This window comes from Macrotis lagotis, chromosome 5 (genome assembly GCF_037893015.1).
Source record: "Macrotis lagotis isolate mMagLag1 chromosome 5, bilby.v1.9.chrom.fasta, whole genome shotgun sequence".
NCBI classification, from domain to species: domain Eukaryota; kingdom Metazoa; phylum Chordata; class Mammalia; order Peramelemorphia; family Peramelidae; genus Macrotis; species Macrotis lagotis.
In genome coordinates, this window is record NC_133662.1 from 18,408,780 (window position 1) to 18,427,414 (window position 18,635).

The following is an 18,635-nucleotide window of genomic DNA, read 5'->3' on the forward strand; positions in this document are numbered from 1 at the left end:
TGTAAAGATCTTGTTGGACATTTAGCCAAAATTATAACTTCCAAAAGGAATTCCCATCATAACATACCCATTAAAAGGATACCCAGTCTCTGCTTGGAGACCTTTTTGTTTTTTTGAATTATGAAGATTTTATTCATTTTGAGTTTTACAACAATTTTTTCCCTAATCTTACTTCCCTCCCCCCACAAAAGGCAATTTGTCAGTCTTTACATTGTTTTGGAGACCTCTTCTGAGGGGAGACAAACCTGCCACTTCCTCAGGCAGCAGATAGCACTAATTGTTATTCTTGACTCATGCTGTTCTCTGAGGTCAAACAGTACCTGATGGCCCATCAAATATGTAAGTCATCCTATTTTTGGCTAAACAAGACAAATTCCTTCAATTGATCCTCATACAAACTGGTCTCCCAAGTCTTTCTCGATCCTATTTGTACTCCATCTATTCTTAAACTTGAGAGTCAGAACAAAACTTGATACTACAGGTATGATCTGACCAAGGCAGAATGCAATACCATCAACTCCATATTTCTCAAACTTCTATTTTTTTCACTGTAGCCCAAGATGGCATAAGCTTTTTTGGTCACCATGTCACACCACAGGCTAATATTGACCTTGCAATCTACTAAAATAGTAAGATCCGTTTCCCTTTCGGACAAATTATAATCTAAATCCTGTTTCTATCATCTTATAGTTAAGAAGTTGAACCCAAATTATCTCTATTAAATGTCATATTAATAGACAGTCCTATGCTCCAATCCAACGATGTAAAACACAAATAGATATGGTGGCCACTAAATCATCATAAGGATCCTGTGAGTCACATAGTGATTTAGTTTTAAAATGCAATGTCTATGTTTTATTGCATTTTTATTTATTTTGTTAAAATTTCTCAGTTACGTAAAAACATTATTCGTACAAAAATATTCATAGCAGTCCTGTTTGTGGTGGCAAATAATTGGAAATTAAGTAAATGCCCTTCCATTAGGGAACGGCTTAAACTGTGGTCTATGTATGTCATGGAACACTATTGTTCTATTAGAAACCAGGAGGGATGGGAATTTAGGAAAGCCTGGAAGGATTTGCATGAATTGATGCTGAGTAAGATGAACAGAACCAGAAAACAGTGTACACCCTAACAGCAACATGGGAGTGATGATACACCTTAATGGACTCGCTCATTCCTTCAGTACAACAACCAGGGACAATTTTGGGCTATCTGCAATGGAGAACACCATCTGTATCCAGAGAAATAATTGTGGAGTTTGAACAAAGACCAGAGACTATTGCTACTTCAATTTAGGAAAAAAAACCGTTATCATGTAATTTTGTGATCTCTTATACTTTATTTTTCTTCCTTAAGGATATGATTTCTCTCTTATCCCATTCAACTGAGATCAATGTATACCATGGAAACAATGTAAAGACTAACAGACTGCCTTCTGTGGGGGGTAGGGGGGAGAGAAGCAAGAATGGGGGATAAATTGTAAAACTCCAAATTAATAAAAATCTTTCTAAAGGAAAAAAATAGAAAAAGAAATTTCTCAGGGACATTTTAATCTGGTTTGGGTTATATATACTGTGGGGCATATTGAAAGCTATATGTGGCCCATGGACCATGTGTTTGATAGTTCTGCTTTAGTCTGTCTAGATCTTTAGGGATCCTGACTTTCATTCACTCACTCCTAGTTTTGTGTCACCAAAAATTTAATAACTGTGACACCTCTCCTTTAATCTGATAAAAATGTTCAACAGCATAAGGTCAAGCCCAAGCCAAGTCTGAAAGTACTCCACTAAAATATGATAAATCATTAATGAAAAATTCTCATCTTTTTTCTATCTGATGGCTCTTAAAATACTTAAGGACAGCAATAATGCCATCCCTTCATTTTCTCTTCTTAAAACAAAACATGCAAATCCTTGAACAAGTCCTTACATGGTATGAGTTTTTTAAAGTTCCCTCACAAACATTTTGGTCACTCTTAACTCTGATGAACAGTAACTTATCAATGGCCTTCTAAGATGTGTTACTAAGGCATTCAGTCAACAGACATTTATTAAGTACTCATTAAATGTCAGCACTAGGCTAGGTTACCTTGCCCTCAAGAAACTCAGTCAAATGGTGGAGACAACGAACAAACAACTATGTACATAAAGATATAAAAAATGTGACTGGGAGGTAACCTCAGAGGGAATGGAGACTAGAAAACGTCTCTTGCAGGAGAGATCTGAGCTCAGTCTTGAGGAGGTCAGGGAAGTCAGGGGGTGGAGGTGAGAGCACTTCAAATTGATTGTAGTCAGGGAGTGTCTTGTTTGAGGATCAGCAAGGACACCAGTGACTTAGATGTAGATGTAGAACAAAGTAAAGTGCAAGAATTTTGAAGAGGTAAGACAAGACCAGGTTGTGAAAGGTTTTTAAAACCAAACAGAACATTTTATTTGATCCTGCAAGTAATAAGAGCCTAAAACTGAATACACTACTTCAGGTGTATTCTAACCAGGCAGAAGACCATCAACCCCATCATTCAGACTCTCTGCTCCTTATCACATTTGCTTTTGGGTTGATATTTCTCACTGATGAATCAAATTAAGCCAGGACTCCACTAAAACCCAGATCAAACTGTTGTCAAACTTTACCTCCTTCCACTCTACACTTGTACAGTTTATGATTTAACTCAGGGGTAGGATTTTATATTCATCCCAATGAAATTTCAATTTTATTAGCTTCACCCTGTACTAGGGTGAGATTTGGAGCTATGAGGGCATCTATTCCAAGCTCTTCATTTTCCAGAGGAGGAAACTGAGGTCCAAAAAGGTTAAATGGTTTGGCCAAGCACATATAGGCCATGGGGGTAGAAAGACCTGTGACTTTTAAGTTTCTTGGACCCTGATTCTGTCATTCAATATTCAACATATTAGCTATTGCTTTTAGCTTCATATCAACAATTCTAAGCTAAACTAAGATGAAAAATTACCTTCTTTTAAAAATATTAAGGATGATGATCACACAGTGTTGGAGGAATACCACTATTCTCAGCTCTGAGAAATACTCAGTCTACTCCCAGGTCCTGGAACTTTGTGTTTCTATGATAGTTTGTTGCCCTTCAGTCTCTAATGATAAAATATCAACTCCATAATCTGATAAGGAAGATCCCATACAATCAGGTTCCAGCCTCCCTTCCAAAGCTTTTTTCCATTACTCTCCTTTCTATGTTATATATTCTGGCCAACCTGGACTATCTGCTCTCACCAGAATTCCTAGAAACCTCCATGTCCCTGCTGCTTGGACCCCTGGGCCTGGAATGTTTGCCATTCCTTCTCTCTGCCCTTTCTACTTTCATTGCAGACTCAGCTCATTCACAAAGCTTTATCTAATCTCCCATCTGCTAATCTCATTAAACTCACATTATGTCATTCATCAGATTATCTATTTACATATTGTATCTTCTACATTAAAAAGCTCCTTGAAAGATAGAATTTATTTTTGTTTTGATTTGTAGATCCAGTGCTTTGCACAGTGGATTGCACATAGTAAGCAATTCAGAAATATTTGTTGGACTAGATGTGCATATACAACCATTGCCAACAGTATTATCAATTAATTGTAACATTCATCTGATATAATAATAAACATGCTTGGTACTCAAATTACTGCCAAATTCATCTCTAGTATCAAAAGTTAGTCTCTAGATATTATCTTCACAAATGAGCCCCTTGATAGATGGTTCTTTCCTTCTGTAAATCCCTCCCAAACATGTTCTAGTTTCAAAGTTTCAACCTTTTAGTGATGCCAATGAGACATGAGCATGTCGCATTCAAGTACAAGGATAACATTCAGGTTATGGGTTAGCACTCATCATCAGCTGCTTAGAATTTAAACATAACTCATGCTTTGGTGATGAAATCAAATATGTGGCATTCCATGGTGAGCAGGTGCCTGACCTATAGGTCTTTCTGGAAAAATATTTATAATTTTAAAGGAAGTGAAACTGTTACCATAAAATGGACCTTTTTTTTAACCTTTTAGCAAACTCAGTCTTTTTTAATATCCAGGAATTCATATAAGACTTTGTCCTAAAAAAACCCAAGTTCTCCAGAGAACACATGACTTGATTATTGACTTTCCATTACTTAACTTGAAGTGAAAAAGTAAAATTAGTTTCTAAGCTTGACCCTTCACTGGAATTTGGACACAACATATATCAGAAACAATTGTCCTGCCTACTTCAAATAGCAACATCTTAAACCATCTTAATTCCAAAAGTCCTATTTATCTAAGTCAGAATTAGAAAACGATATCAATGTATGCATAGTAAACATATAGTGACTGATTAAAGCATTTGTTTGTGAATATTACTTAGTTAGAATTATTACCACTATGAATTTCAAATACTAGGTAGTTCTCCATAAAGACTACCTAGAAGCTCTACCTGAAACTTTAAAATGGACATTTTGGAATAATGATGTTAACAACATGCTTACATAGGATTTTAAAGGTTTACACAGTGCTTTTCTAACAATTATCCTATGAAGTATGGTAAATATTGTTGTCATCATTTTATAAGAAAACTGTTAGAGAAATTAACTGTCTTGTCTAAGGTCATACAATGATGCAACATGACAAAGGAATTTAGATTTGGATCTTCCGACTCCATAAGAGCTCTTTCTACTACATCATGCCTCATTTCATTGAATTATCCCCTATTAAAAAAAAGTAATCTGAAAGTTATTAATGACTAGAATTCCTAGATACTAAAATTGCTGGTCAAAGTTTCTGCAAGGCTAGCCTATCTGAGAATTCACAAAGGTTTAAAAAGAAGATATCCTGAGACTTGAAAACACAAAGCATCACAAGTGCCTACATTTTAAAAATGGAAGAGGATGATAATGGAAATCATAAACGTGAACAATTTATATACCTGAAAAAATACTAGGAAAAATTAGCCACAAAATTACAAATACCTTGAAGAAAAGTGGGTACTCTATAATAAGTCTGACTGGATAAAGAGCAAATCCTGTTGGACTAATTTCATATGCTACTGAATAGCAGGTCAGACAGATCAAGATGAAGCAATAGGCGAAATCTATCATGATGTTAACAAGGTTTTTGATCCTGTCCTGTAAAAAATACAATAAGCAATATAATCTAGATAAATGGATTTCAAATTGTTTCATAAGGTATTTCTAGCACTTCCCTGAAAGATAGTGAGTATGACATACAAGTTTGATCTATAACTATTTCATTATCTTTAGATTCCTTCTCTGATCACCAATATCTCATTATGGACAAATATAGGAAAAATAAGACAAATTAACTCTGGAACTTTAAACATGAAAAAAATCCCACGGCTAATATAAAGGTACACTTCTATTACCAATGATTTAATATCACCCTCTCAATTTATCCTAAAAAGGTTAAGTTTTGGAACCAGTGTTGTTTAATAATTTTGAATTGGTGGCTTAAAGTATAAAACCCTAACTCTTGATCTATCAGAAATGAGATTGGGAAATATTGTTAAAGCCATCCATTGGGCACCAACAGCATTGTTTACAGCATTCAGTGTAAGTTGCTTGTTGGTAATGAATACAAGTTATCATTTGCACCTTGGAAAATAGGTTCAGAATTCAAATCTCAGAAACTATATATATATATATATATATATATATATTTATATATATATATTTTTAAATATATATTTTAATAGAAAAAGCAAACTCAATAAAATTTTAAATTCACTCAAAAATATCAGAAAAAGATATAACCTCCATAGTATACAGAAAGCTTACCATGAGTCAGCAACGTAGCAGCACTGTAGTTTTTTAAAAAATTGGAAAATACAAGAATGTGATACATATGAAATAACATTTTCATCTTATCCAGCTTTAGTCAACCCCTCCCTTACTATATCTGTTCCCTGTGTTCTATGCTTGCTATTTCAAGAATTTGGAAAAAAAGGCTAAGAGGAAAAACAAAAATTTTGTAAGGCTTTAACAATAAAGCCTTGCAATAACCTCTCAGAAGAGATTAAAACAAACTAGAATCCTTTAGCCTGAAAAGCAAAGAATTCAGGTTTATAAAATGATTTTCAAACATATGAAGGAAAGATCTTGTGCAATTATGAATATGGTTATTTTCAATTTCCAATGAGAATAGACCTGAAACAAACCAAAAAAATAACATTATACTGTGTGCAAATCAGATAAAAAGGTGAATCTCTGGATAGAGAACATTAAAATGAGCTACCTGTATAGGTTGTACAACTTCTTCCTTTGGATTCTTAAAAAAAAAAAAAAGATTTTCACTGATCAGGAATGGTCCGTATGGTCGGTCCTGCCTAAAGTGGGAGAGTGATGGACTCTTCAAGTCCTAAAATTCTATGATTAATCAAGGAGACATAATTACATACATCTAGTCATTCAAATTTGATAAAATGATTTTAATGATTCTTGGCACATAAACATGAGATGAGTGACATTATAGATAAAAGTATAATTTTGGTAGATTATATAGTGTGAACTGAAAAGAAAATGTATAAGTATCATCAAGTCATTTAATATCAATATTTGAACTAAAAATTATCAACTTTTAAACAAGTCATTTTAGAAATGCAGATTAAAAAATAACTATCTACATTTAGGAGTTTGTAATACAGCACAATGAATGAAAATGTTTAGTATTTTTCCAAAACAAGTTCATGTAAGTTCATGTAAGATAAGATTCATTTAGTAAGATTTTTATTTTTAGGTTTTTTTTGCAAGGCAAATGGGGTTAAGTGGCGTGCCCAAGGCCACACAGCTAGGTAATTATTAAGTGTCTGAGACTGGATTTGAACCCAGGTACTCCTGACTCCAGGGCTGGTGCTTTATCCACTATGCCACCTAGCCGCCCCATTTAATAAGATTTTAAAGGGTCTTAACACATAACAGTCAATAGTATAAGAAAGAATAATAAATGATAATAATAATTTAAGACTACAACAGGCTGCTACAACCTGCTATCATTTCCATCCCAAAATAACCACTACCTAAAGAAACATTATAGCTAAAGCACTAGATGAAAAGGCTTAAGTAAACAAATGCTTCAGTTAGTTTTCTCTTTGACAAGAATATCTAAGAGCACCTAGCATACTAATCTTGCAAATAGGCACTCAATAAACATTTACTGAACTGAGGAGTCTTTTTAAAAGTTAACATGAAAACAGAAAACTTTGTTCAAAAGCTAAATACATCTAGTCACTTTGAACACATGCTTTAACAAAAACCAAGAAACAAAATTTGAATCAAATACAACATGCTAATATGACAATCAGTTGTTGGTGTGCTCATAAATAAAATTCTGAAGGAGCTAATGTTGTAAAGTATTAAAAGACAAGAAAACTTTCATAAAAAGTCTGCTAAATCCAAGTATATGGAATCCACAAAGTAAAATCTAATCTTTATAAGTTAAAACACATTGTATATAGCAAGAAATTAATAATCCTAAAAAGTTTCTAAGTGACTTTGAAAGCATGCTAATTAAAATACTGTCATCAAGCCAACACAACTTTTACAGATAAAATTTTGCTTTTTGTTAAGGGATGTGTAGTCTTTTGTATTTAAAAATAAATGACCAACATCAAAGTAAATAGGTTTTCTTGGTTTGTCAGGGATTAACTCTAAAGAATTGAAAGTCAACAATAAAAGAAACTTGTTAGGATAACCCAAAATTTGTCATAAAGCTCAAACTTTCCTATATTTAATTCCAAAAAGGGTATTTTAAGAGAAACCAGAGACTTCTATAAAATGAGCTTGATATGCTCTTATTTATTCACAAAGGGAAAGTGAGGAGGGGAAGACAGTGGGAATGCTCAGAGCCAGCCAATTTCTACAGCTGGCAATGATGTTAGAGATTTTCAAAAATGATAGAATTTCTCAGGACATCCTTAACATAAAACCCATGGTCAATTTTCTATGTTTTTCCTCACACTATTAAAACATTTTAATTTAAGTCTACTCAAGCCAACAGCAAGAAATTAGCTCCATAGTTAAATCTCTTTTTACAGGTTAATTCTTTCCCTGGGATGTTAACGTTTTTCTAAACTGATTTCTCAATTTACTTCAGCTACTTAAATAACCAAATAGCAATTCCATGAGTTAACTGAAACAGAATTTCTCACTATCCCTATCTCCACAATACTGCATTCTGAATTGAAAACAAAAGTTTATGACAATTTTGTCCAGAGTATTTGCCTTTGGTCTTTTGGTACAATACAGCAAAAACAATATTAACACTCATATCTATAAAACAATCATATCTATACAGTAGATAAAACATTTATTAAGTACTACTTTTCCTATTACTACCAAAGAAGTTAACTGCATAGCTTTTCATCACTATCCTTGGGGCACTATATCATTCATATTTTGTAAGAACAAAATTAAAGTTGGCCACAACTTTTCAATAGTGCTCATAAAACCAAAAGGATTAAAGGACCTGAATGGTGGGAGAGGATTAAAGGCTCCTTGGGGGAGAAAAAAAAAGGGGGTGGAGGCATAGCCTTTCTGGGGACAAAGCCAATCAACAGTTTCATGCTCCCCCCTCATTTAAGAATTCTGTAGACCTATTCCCTGACCCCACCTCTTATCTTTAGTTCTTACCCTTGCTTCTAAATTCTCTTTTCCCCTTTCACTCACCATTGTTCCTCTTCAGCACCAATAGCTTCCTATTCCAATCTCAATGTCCACTGAAGTTTTGCACCCAGAACACTCCAGAGCTTCTCTGGTGGACCATCTTCCATATAGGACACTTGATCCCCACTTCTATGCCTTTTCTCCCCGGTCTGTATACCTAGGCTCCATTCACCTCTCTTCAACTTATTTTCCTCTTCATCTCACTTCTCCCAGTTCTGCTCCCCATCTCTCTTAACTCACCTTCCATCTCCTAACCCTACCTTTTTTTAAAATCACCTCTTATCTATTAAACTTCTATAACTTTTACCTCCTACTCACAACCTACACTTACTCAAGTCTAACTCTTAACTAGTCTAACTTTCATCTATGTGGCTCCTTTATTTAGCCCCTCATACTCCTCTCCCCATCAAGTTTCCCATCTTCCCTATAAAAGCTTCTAATCAGTTCTTAGCTTTTCTCAATGGCAGTTTTTCACTGTCCTGGATTTAAGGATATCTCAATCTATTCACCTACCTTGCCCTTTACACTTGGTTCTTATTCCCCCATTTTCCTCTCAAGCTTAGTTTGTCCCACACCACCTCACCTTTCTCAGTGAACTTCACTAAAATTCCTTTTTTCTCCCTCAGTTTTTAAGCTATCAATGATACCATCTTCTCTCATCCCTTAAAATCCATCTCTCCTCCCTGTTTTTTTTAATCCCTTTCTCCCTTCCCAAAACCCATCTTCTTAGTTCTGTGATCACCTTTATTCACTAAATGCCATCTCCTTCCCTGATTTAAATCCTCCCTGATTTGATGCCCTTTCCCTCCTAAATCCAATCTTTCCCCCTCACTGGGATCCCCCCCTTTCCTCCAAGCTTACAACCTAAAACATGGTTTCCCTGGCTCTCCTTTATCTTATTCCACAAGCAACTCCAAATCCTCTCCCTCTGCTCATTCCCGTCCCTCATGGCCCCATGGCTCCCCCCACAATCCGGGCTCTGCTCTCATTACCAGCTCTCCACCAAGTCTTCACTAAGAACTGGTTTCTCTTCCACTCTCCGCCTCATTTCTGCCCTTCCCCTCACATTGACTCAAACCCTATCTCCCTCCATCTCCATCACCCCGATTCCCCAGTCAAACTAGCCAGCAGACTCTTTCACCGTGACCCCCCTAGCCCCCATTCCACTTCTTCATGCCCCTTCAATTCCAAACACTCGATGCCCCCCCCATTCCAGAGCTCCCCAAGCTAGACCCCCAGTGCGAGGCCCCCACGGCACGCCCCCTCCCCCACTCCCCACGCGCCCCGCCCCCTCCCGTCGCCTCCCCTCCCCCGCCCCACGTTGCTTCCTCGCTCCGAGGCGCGCGCCTCCTTTGTCGCCCCCTCACCCGGTGTGTGCATTTTGTATGTGTGTGTGTTTTGGGGGGGCGCCGGTGGGGTAAGGACTCCTGTCCCCGCCCCCCGAGTGCCAAGCTGGGCTCCCCTGTCTTCGTCTCGATGAGTGTGTCCCCCCGCCACCGCCTCCCCTTGGCTCTGCCCCCATTTACCGCTCCTTCCACCTCCCCCCGCCCCCCTTCCCACCCCCTCTATTTACCGCCATCATCAGCACGCGCGAGCTGTCACCGGAGCGCGAGACAACCGAACGGCCGGGCCCCGCCCCCTCCCCGCCCATTGGCCCAGCGCGCCCAGGCCCCGCCCCCGCCGGCCCGCAGTGCGCCAACGGCGCAGCGTCCGGACCTCCAGGCCCCTCCAGCCCGCCGGCCCCGGCCCCCGCCCAGCACCAAATGGATCCCGGTGGGGACTCTCGCGCCCAGCGGCGCCGCGCCGAGGCTCGCTGGCCTAGGCCCGGCCGCGGCCTGGAGGCTGGCGTAAAGGCCACGGCGTAGCGGGGCTTTTGTGAATCGCGGGAGAAGTTTGGTTGAGTCACAGGGGGGTAAAGACGAGTTTCCAGACAAAGACTCTTAAAGGTACAGAGCTCCATTGCGTGCTCCGCCCTCTTAAAGGGCCAGCGCCATTCTCTCTTTGCCTAGCCTGCCCACACTCTTCATCTGAAAACCGGAGACAGATGGAATCTGTAATTCCCGTTTTCTGCCTTCGTCAAGAGACAGACCCATGTTACTCGTCTTCGATCCACCTGCTCCACTTGTGAGATGCAGTAACCCTGAATTTGTAGTCAGAGCCCCAGCTCTGCAACCTCCGAATTGTGTCACCTTGGGCAAGTCACCTAATCCGAGCCTCAGTTTCAAGGGTAAGGAAATATGAGGGTCTGCGTCTAGCCTTCAAACTCTAACCTTTATTTTCTTTGATATAAGAAAAACCCCGGTGACCGGTGAGAAAATTTCAGCTTTCGGTCTGAAAAGAACTGCCAGGAACACTGGATTTAGTTGCCTTGTCTAGAGTCATTCAACCAACTTAAACCCAGGTCATCAAAACCAGCTCTATCCATAAAGTCATAGTGACTAGAGGTCTGGAAGAGTTGAATTTGGTTCCTGTTTCAGACACTTTAGCAGCTGTCATGTCATCTCTGAGTCTCTAGAATTTTTTTATCTGCAAAATGGGATGTTGTGAAGATCAAACAAGGAAACCCAAGTAAAATATATTGCAAACCTTTAAAGCATTATATAAAAGCTAAAAATGTAAGTCATTCACTTCCTGAAAATCAAGGGATTTTCATAGAAAATTGGCAGAAGAGGCTACTTTGAGCTGAAACACAGAAAATGTCCATTATGAGTTGACACTGACATTCTTCAAGTTGTTAATACTTTTTAGGGGTTCTAAAAGTGGGAGTTAGAGAAATCACAATCTTCTAATGGCAAGGACCAAAAGACTAAGTGAAAAATACAGAATACAACCTAATAAATTCAAACCATTTACTATTTCTTAGTTGCTCTGTTTCACAAGTGAGCTAAGTAGCACTCCCAGACCCCAGAAGATTAGCATCAAAAATGATGAATGGCCTCTTCCCTCTAACTGCAACCATATGGGAGAAATGCAACAAAATATATATACTTCTGGCTCCTGTATTTTCTCCTTCCTCCTTTAATTACAATATAATATTAGTGATTGTTTCTTTCACTTGTCCTTCTGTATGTCAGCAAGGAGGTCAGTGTGGCTAATGTAGCAAGACTGGAAAAGTAGCAAGGATTCAGGTTATAGTTTTAAATATTAGAGAACTTTACCTCTGATTCTAAAGGTAATAGGGAGCCACTTCAGTTTATCAAGTATGAAGGTGACAGAAGCTGAATGGAGGCTGAGATGACTTTGGAAATGAAATTCCAGGTAAGAAGTTGGTGGCTAATCAAGTGAAGAGAAGGGGATATATAGGATAGATGTTGTGTAGGTAGGTAAAAATGATAAAATTTTCCAAGAGAAAAATATGGTGAATAAGGAGTCAAAGTTGACACTAAGACTGAGAGGCTAGGGTCACTGAGAAAATGGTGAATAGAAAAGCAGGTAAACTTTTTACAGCAGTGTCTCTGATGAAGGCCTTTTTCAACTATATAGGGAACTGAGTCAAATTCATAAGAATACGGACCATTCCCCCAACTGATAAATGATCAAGGGATATAAAAACAGGCAGTTTTCAGAAGAAATCAATGTCATCACATGAAAAAATGCTGTCATTAACTATTGATTAGAGAAATGCAAATTCAGACAGCTCTGCCATACCATCTCACACATATCAGACAGAAAAGGAAAATGGCAAATGCTTGGAAAGGATGTGAAACAAATGCACCCAGACTAGTTATAAACTGGTCCCAACCATTCTGGAAAGCAACTATGGATTGAGAAATGATGAAAGGATGGTTTCAGAAAAAACCTGGCAAGTGTCATATGAATTGAGTTAAAGTGATAGAACTAGGAAAATACTGAACACAGTAATAGCAATATTGTAAAGATGATCAATGTCTAAGACTTGGCTAATCTGAGCAAGACAGTAATCCAAGACAATTCCAAAGGATCAATGATGAACTGAGTGGAGAGTAAAGCATACTTTTAAAATGGTTTTCTTTCTTTTTCAATGTGGCTAAAATGGAAATGTTTTGCTTGGCTTCAAGTATGTAATTTTACTTAATATATAAAATGTATATATTATTGCTTGTCTTAAAGAGTGAAGGGGGGCTTAAAGGAATAGAGAATTTGAAACTCAAAATTTTTTAAAAACATTAAAACATTTTTTCAAAATGTAATTGAGAAATATTTAAGGAATTCATTCATCCCATATTTTAAACATACAACTCTGAGAATTATTGTCCACATATTACAGATAGGAAAACTGAAATAATTTACAGATGAGAAAACTGAAACTTAGACTTGTCTAAGTGGTATGATCTGGGGTCATGGAACTAGCAAATTCCAAAAGAGACTCAAAATCAGCATTTCTGACTCCCAAGACCAGTCTTTTCCCCACCGTACCATAGCTGCCAGCTCAATCTTCAGATGCTTTCATTTGATTTATGAAGTGATGGGAAGGGAGCAGAAAACAGACTAGAAGCCACTGAAGGATTTTAAGAAGCAAGTGGTATAATAATATGAACACTTCAAAAAAACCAAGTCTCATTACTGTGGACAAAAAAGACTTATACAAGGTGAGGGAAAAAGCAAGTAGGCATGAGGCTATCAAACATAAGGTTGTTAAATGAACCACAAGTCAGAGAAAACAGAGGCGTAAAGGTACAGATCCAACGGAAAAATTGGCAGGCTTCAGCAAGAAACAAGATATGAAAAGCTCTAAGTAGACCAGCAAGCGACAAAGAAGTAGAATGGGTGGGGCTATAAACTGGTGAAGAAACACTCAACTTTATGATACAACATGTCAGGGAAGCAACAATTTTGTCATGAACTTAATAAATTAAAGTCACTGACAGCTCAGTCTTTTCTTTCAGGTAATAGGTAAAATATCCCATTACAGCAAAGGGTCATTATAAAGACAGGTCAAGTAGAACGGGGCAGCTAAGGTGGGTGAGGTGGATAGAGCACTGGCCTTGAAGTCAGTAGTTCAAATGCAGTCTCAGATACAACACTAGCTATGTAAACTTGGTTAAGTCATATAGCCATAACTGCCTCACACCCAGGGTCATCTCCAATTGTCCTGATCCATATTTGGCCACTGGACCCAGATGGCTCTGGAGGAGAAAATGAGACCAGTGACTTAGCATAGCCTCCCCACCCCCACATTAAAATCCCACACATGGGCTTATCATGGTCTTCTTTGAGAATGAAGAACAAAAACATCATCATCAAGTAGAACAAACTAATCTACATATTCCACCACACAGCCCAGATCAAGAGAGTGATAACAGGATTTACCTAGTCCATAAAATCTCCTCCACTCAGTCTCTTCATATAAAAGTATTTTAACAAAAAGAATTATTTTGCTTGAAGCAGGTTATTATATCCTGTCATCAGAAACCAAAGGCCTCTCCTCTACCTCTCAACACCCAACCATCAACCAAGACATAACCACAACCATCACCTTCCAACAGATTCAGGACCAAAAGTCACCAAAATATGCATTTGTATGGGTTTTATACTCTTGAAAGCACTTTCTATTCTCCAAATTAGAAACAAAGCTGGTGACTATAACTCGGGTTCTATCTCATTCCAGTAATCTCTCTACAGTGGTGACCTAGGATAGTGGAAAGAGAATTTAGTCAGAGAATCTGGCTTCAAATTCCATTTCTATTCTTTATAACTCTGTGACCTTGGAGGAATCACCTATCTGAGCTTCATTAACCTCATATCAAATGAAAACATTTGTCTAAATCTATAAAGTTCCTTCCACCTTTTGAGTCTCATGAGCCTTTACTATCTTTAAGAAGAATGTAAGCTTCTTGAGGGCAGAAATGTATATATGTTTACTTGTATCCCTGATGTCTAGCACAAAGTTGTATGCATAACAGGCACCTGAAAAATGTCTGAATCTCCATTTCTCCTTACTCTAGTCTTCCAGTCCTGACCTGGGGGCAGACAATAGCCCATGATCTCCAAATTAAGTCTCCAGTAACCAAAGATGCCTCCATCAATCACTAATTAAGTGCCTACTGTGTTACCAAGCAGTTTGCTAAGATATAAAAAGAGGTAAAAGATAATCCCTCTCTTCAAGAGGTTTACACTCATTCAAAGGGAGTCATACCATTTTCTCAAAATTCCAAGAGAAAATTTAATCTTTAAAAAAAAGTCAATACCATGGAAGAATAAATAATAATGTTAAAGTAGGAAATAAAATGGATAATACATTCCAAAAGAATTTAGTAATGACACCCCTAATAGTTTCTAAGCAGTTCTATTCATTTAATTTTACTACCCAGATTTAAAGAACTAGATTTCTATTTCAACCCAGATTTAGGAGATTGAATGGGATTTTTACATTATGAGAGAATTTTACTTTACCTGTAATACAACTCAGATAGTTTGTCATAATAGAATTTTACCTGTCATTAAATAATAGCTGATATTTATATGGCACATTAATTTTAAAAAGAACTTCTCCCATAATAAGCTTATCAGGTAGGAAGTCCAAATATTATTACCCCCATTATATAGATAAGGAAACTAAAGTTCAGAAAGGTCAAGAGAGTTGCTTTAGGTGGACCATCTAGGAATTTCTAGTGAGTCATTCAGAGCTACTTACAGGTCTTCTAACTCCTAATATGGACTGTGTCAATTCATCTCATATTCTGGCCTTGCTCTGAAACCAGATGAATATTTCTAAAGGCAACTGGATTAATTTATATTTCTAAAAACATAAGGTAGTTATCATCCACTTTTTTTTTACTTCATATGCTTTTACATTTAATAAGTGCTTGATAAAAAGATAATTGTATCCCAAAAACTTAACACTGTGCTTTGTGCACAATAAACACTTAATATGTGCTTCATTCATTCAACAAATCTGCTAAAAGCTTTTTCTTCCATTGCCAGTCAGTCTCATATTCAAGGTGGAAATGAACAGGTTTATTTTACTTTATTTTATTTTATTTAGTTTTTGCAAGGCAAATGAGGTTAAGTGGCTTGCCCAAGGCCACACAGCTAGGTAGTTATTAAGTGTCTGAGGACCCATTTGAACTCAGGTACTCCTCTGCCACCTAGTTGCCCCGAACAGGCTTATTCTTTGTCCTTGGCTGTCTTGCAGTTAGGAAGATAAGTAGATAGGAACATGGAGAAGAGACCTTCTATGGGGGCTACCCCTACATCTCCCTTCTCCAGGACAAATTTCCCACATGGGAATGACACTAATAAAAGTCAAGTCATGAAATTCCAGGGCAAATAAATGAGACCTTAAAGGCTAAGGAGCTCATAAGGCAACAAAGAGGAAAGGAGACATTGATCCTTAGAATCAGAGTTGAAAGATGCCTTTAGAGACCAACCTCCTCATCATATGGATGGGAAAACTGAATCAAAGAAAAATTAAGCAATTTTCCCAAGTTAGTGAGGAGGCAATAATCAGGATTCAAAACAAGTTCCCAACTCCAATTCAGTGTTGATTCTAGGAGACTCCCAGGACAGACTTCATCTAGAGCACAAAATGGTGATGGGTAGACAATGAGGGTTACTTTCAATTTTTTTTTTAGGTTTTTGCAAGGCAAATGGTGTTAAGTGGCTTGCCCAAGGCCACACAACTAGGTAATTATTAAGTGTCTGAGACCAGATTTGAACCCAGGTACTCCTGACTCCAAGGCAGGTGCTTTAGCCACTACGCCACCTAGCTGCCCCCAATTTTTTTTTAAAAAGGAATGCATATATCAGAAAATTACACTGTACCATCACACAGCAGTGATTTTAATCCCACTATGTCAGTGTCCTTATCTATACAATGAGAATACCGAACTAGACAGACCTAGATGATTTCCAAGGTTCCCTTCCTATTCTGACATACGGTGATTCTGGGAGGTAATATGAGATTTTGGTGTACACAAAAAGTACATCATTTTCACAGAGAAGTTAGTGGTAGGTTTGTTGGGTTAGTGGTATGTTTTTAAGCAGTGGAGTTAATACTAACAGGTAGGAAATGAAAACCTAAAATGAGCATCTGGTCCTTAGCTTATATCTCTGACCCCAAACTTGGGTAGGTCATTAGAAGGAACTATAGCAACAACCAGAAGGGAAAGGAAAGACTAGCCAAAGGGGGCAGCTAGGTGGCGTAGTGGATTGAGCACCAGTCCTGGAATCAGGAAGTTCTGAGTTCAAATCTGACCTCAGACACTTAATAATTACCTAGCTGTGTGACCTTGGGCAAGTCACTTAATCCCATTGCCTAGCCAAAAAAACCCCAAAACTAGCCAAAGCAAGGACTGGCATAGTGAGAAAAAGTATAGTAGATCATTAGAATGGAACTCCCCCAGCCCTGTACTTATGTGACTATACACTTCCCCTCTCTTGGCTGGTTTCCTCTTTGTAAAAATGAGAGCTGAATCATTTCTAAGGTCTCTTCTGGATTTACCCATTCAAAGAATCAAAGTATCTCATGAGTTGGAAAAAAACAGAGGATGCAGTCCGGCCCATATATGACCAAGAAAATTCTTCATATTACATTGGTAGGGAACCCAAATCTCTTCTTTCAACCTTTCTATTTTTAGTTGACCTCTAGCAGGAAGTTTTTCCTTAAACTGCAATCTGTCTTCCTGCAATTTCCTTTTATCTCTAGCTTCTAGAGATAAAAGATAGATCCCCTGAGGTCAAGGAAAACAAGTTTAATTCATGTGTCTTCCCCATGACACTAAGACAACTAGACAACTATCAAAACCTGCCTAAGGTTTGTCTTCTCCAGGCTAAGTTATCTGCAGCACTGGATAAGGTATTTACTCAGGCTTGGGAATTATTGGGACCCTGATAGTTTCCAAGTTTCTCATAGACTAACTGAAGATGAGAAGATGGGAAAAGAGAAGAGAATAAAATAGGAATATAGGCTGGGTTTGGCCCATGTGTAGGTGCAAAGGTGGGAGTGGAAGGAAGATTCCTTCATTTACCCAGGTAAATTTCAAGTCATGATAGATTAGGAAGACATTTGATTCTGATGTTAGTATAAAGAAGGCTAGATTCATTTTCCAGAGTTATTAGAATGAAGCTATAATATAATTGTGATGTATGAAAAATTTAGGTGCCCTTGCCTATCATCTCATAAGCACACAAAGGGCTGCAAAGAAAAATTGCAAAATAGCAGCATAGAACAAACACTACTGGAACAACTTCCAAGCCCCAGCAAATCAGTCAACATCCAAAATCCAAAAAAAGCCAGTTCACCAAAAATCCTGTTAAGGACACTGAGACTCCCATACCCATCTCCATGACAGAAACTCAGCCATATCCTTAGACCAAATGAATAAACTTTTATTACAGAATGACCAAAACATAAAAAGAGTCCATCCAAACTGAAAACTGGGCCAAGGCCACAGCAGCCAAAGAACAGGAGGTCAATGGTGGTTCCCAAGCCAAGGACACTATCACCTGGCCTAACTTTCTGAAACATGAGGAAAAAGCTCCAACTTCTCCATTATTGACAGTTCTTTTCCCCCAAGAATAGGTCAAGAGCAACAAGGTTAATTCTAAATGGATATGGGGGAAGATATCGTGTGTGTATGCATGCATGTACGCGTGCTGGTAGGAGGGAGTACAAAGGCCCAAAGGAGAAGTCACAGTTGCATATTCAAAGGAAGACAAGAAGTCTTGCCTTTCTGTCCTGGGTTCCAGGGTCAAGGACTGGGATGAAGCACCTTCATCTCCTGGGGAGTCACCCTGGCAACACCAATCACTCAGCAGCTCCCCACTCACTAACGGATTCCAGCCACAGGCACCTGCTGCTGTTTTCGAATCTTGTTGAAGAGTTCCATATACTGGGCCATGGTGTCAGCAGGGCCGTATACCCCGTCGTGTCTATTCCCCAACACTGCTGGTGCCCCTGGATTATGGCTGCCCAGGAAACTCTGCAGGAACTCCAAGATCAGGTTCCAGCAGTCATTAGCCACCACACATGGGCCATACTCCACCTAG

At 38.2% G+C, this 18,635-nt stretch overlaps 2 protein-coding genes across 5 annotated transcripts in view; one reads left to right on the plus strand and one right to left on the minus strand.

The window, feature by feature from the left end:
* Positions 1 to 18,635, minus strand: part of MED20 (mediator complex subunit 20) — a 126,339-nt gene that overhangs the window by 92,943 nt on the left and 14,761 nt on the right. For 3 of the 4 annotated variants that reach the window (XM_074236927.1, XM_074236929.1, XM_074236928.1), the window contains one exon: positions 10,520 to 18,631. The exons of the other annotated variant lie outside the window; for it this stretch is intronic. In XM_074236927.1, the coding sequence (XP_074093028.1) occupies positions 18,416 to 18,631 (216 nt within the window). In that variant the 3' untranslated portion in view covers positions 10,520 to 18,415. Of the gene's footprint in view, positions 1 to 10,519; positions 18,632 to 18,635 lie in introns of those variants that run through there. 4 annotated transcript variants of the gene reach the window in all.
* The window catches only part of BYSL (bystin like), a 41,658-nt gene continuing 33,305 nt past the window's right edge, over positions 10,283 to 18,635 (plus strand). Inside the window, exon 1 of the mRNA XM_074236922.1 lies at positions 10,283 to 10,893. Coding sequence (XP_074093023.1) covers positions 10,758 to 10,893 — 136 coding nt within the window. The 5' untranslated portion in view covers positions 10,283 to 10,757. The remainder of the gene's footprint in view (positions 10,894 to 18,635) is intronic.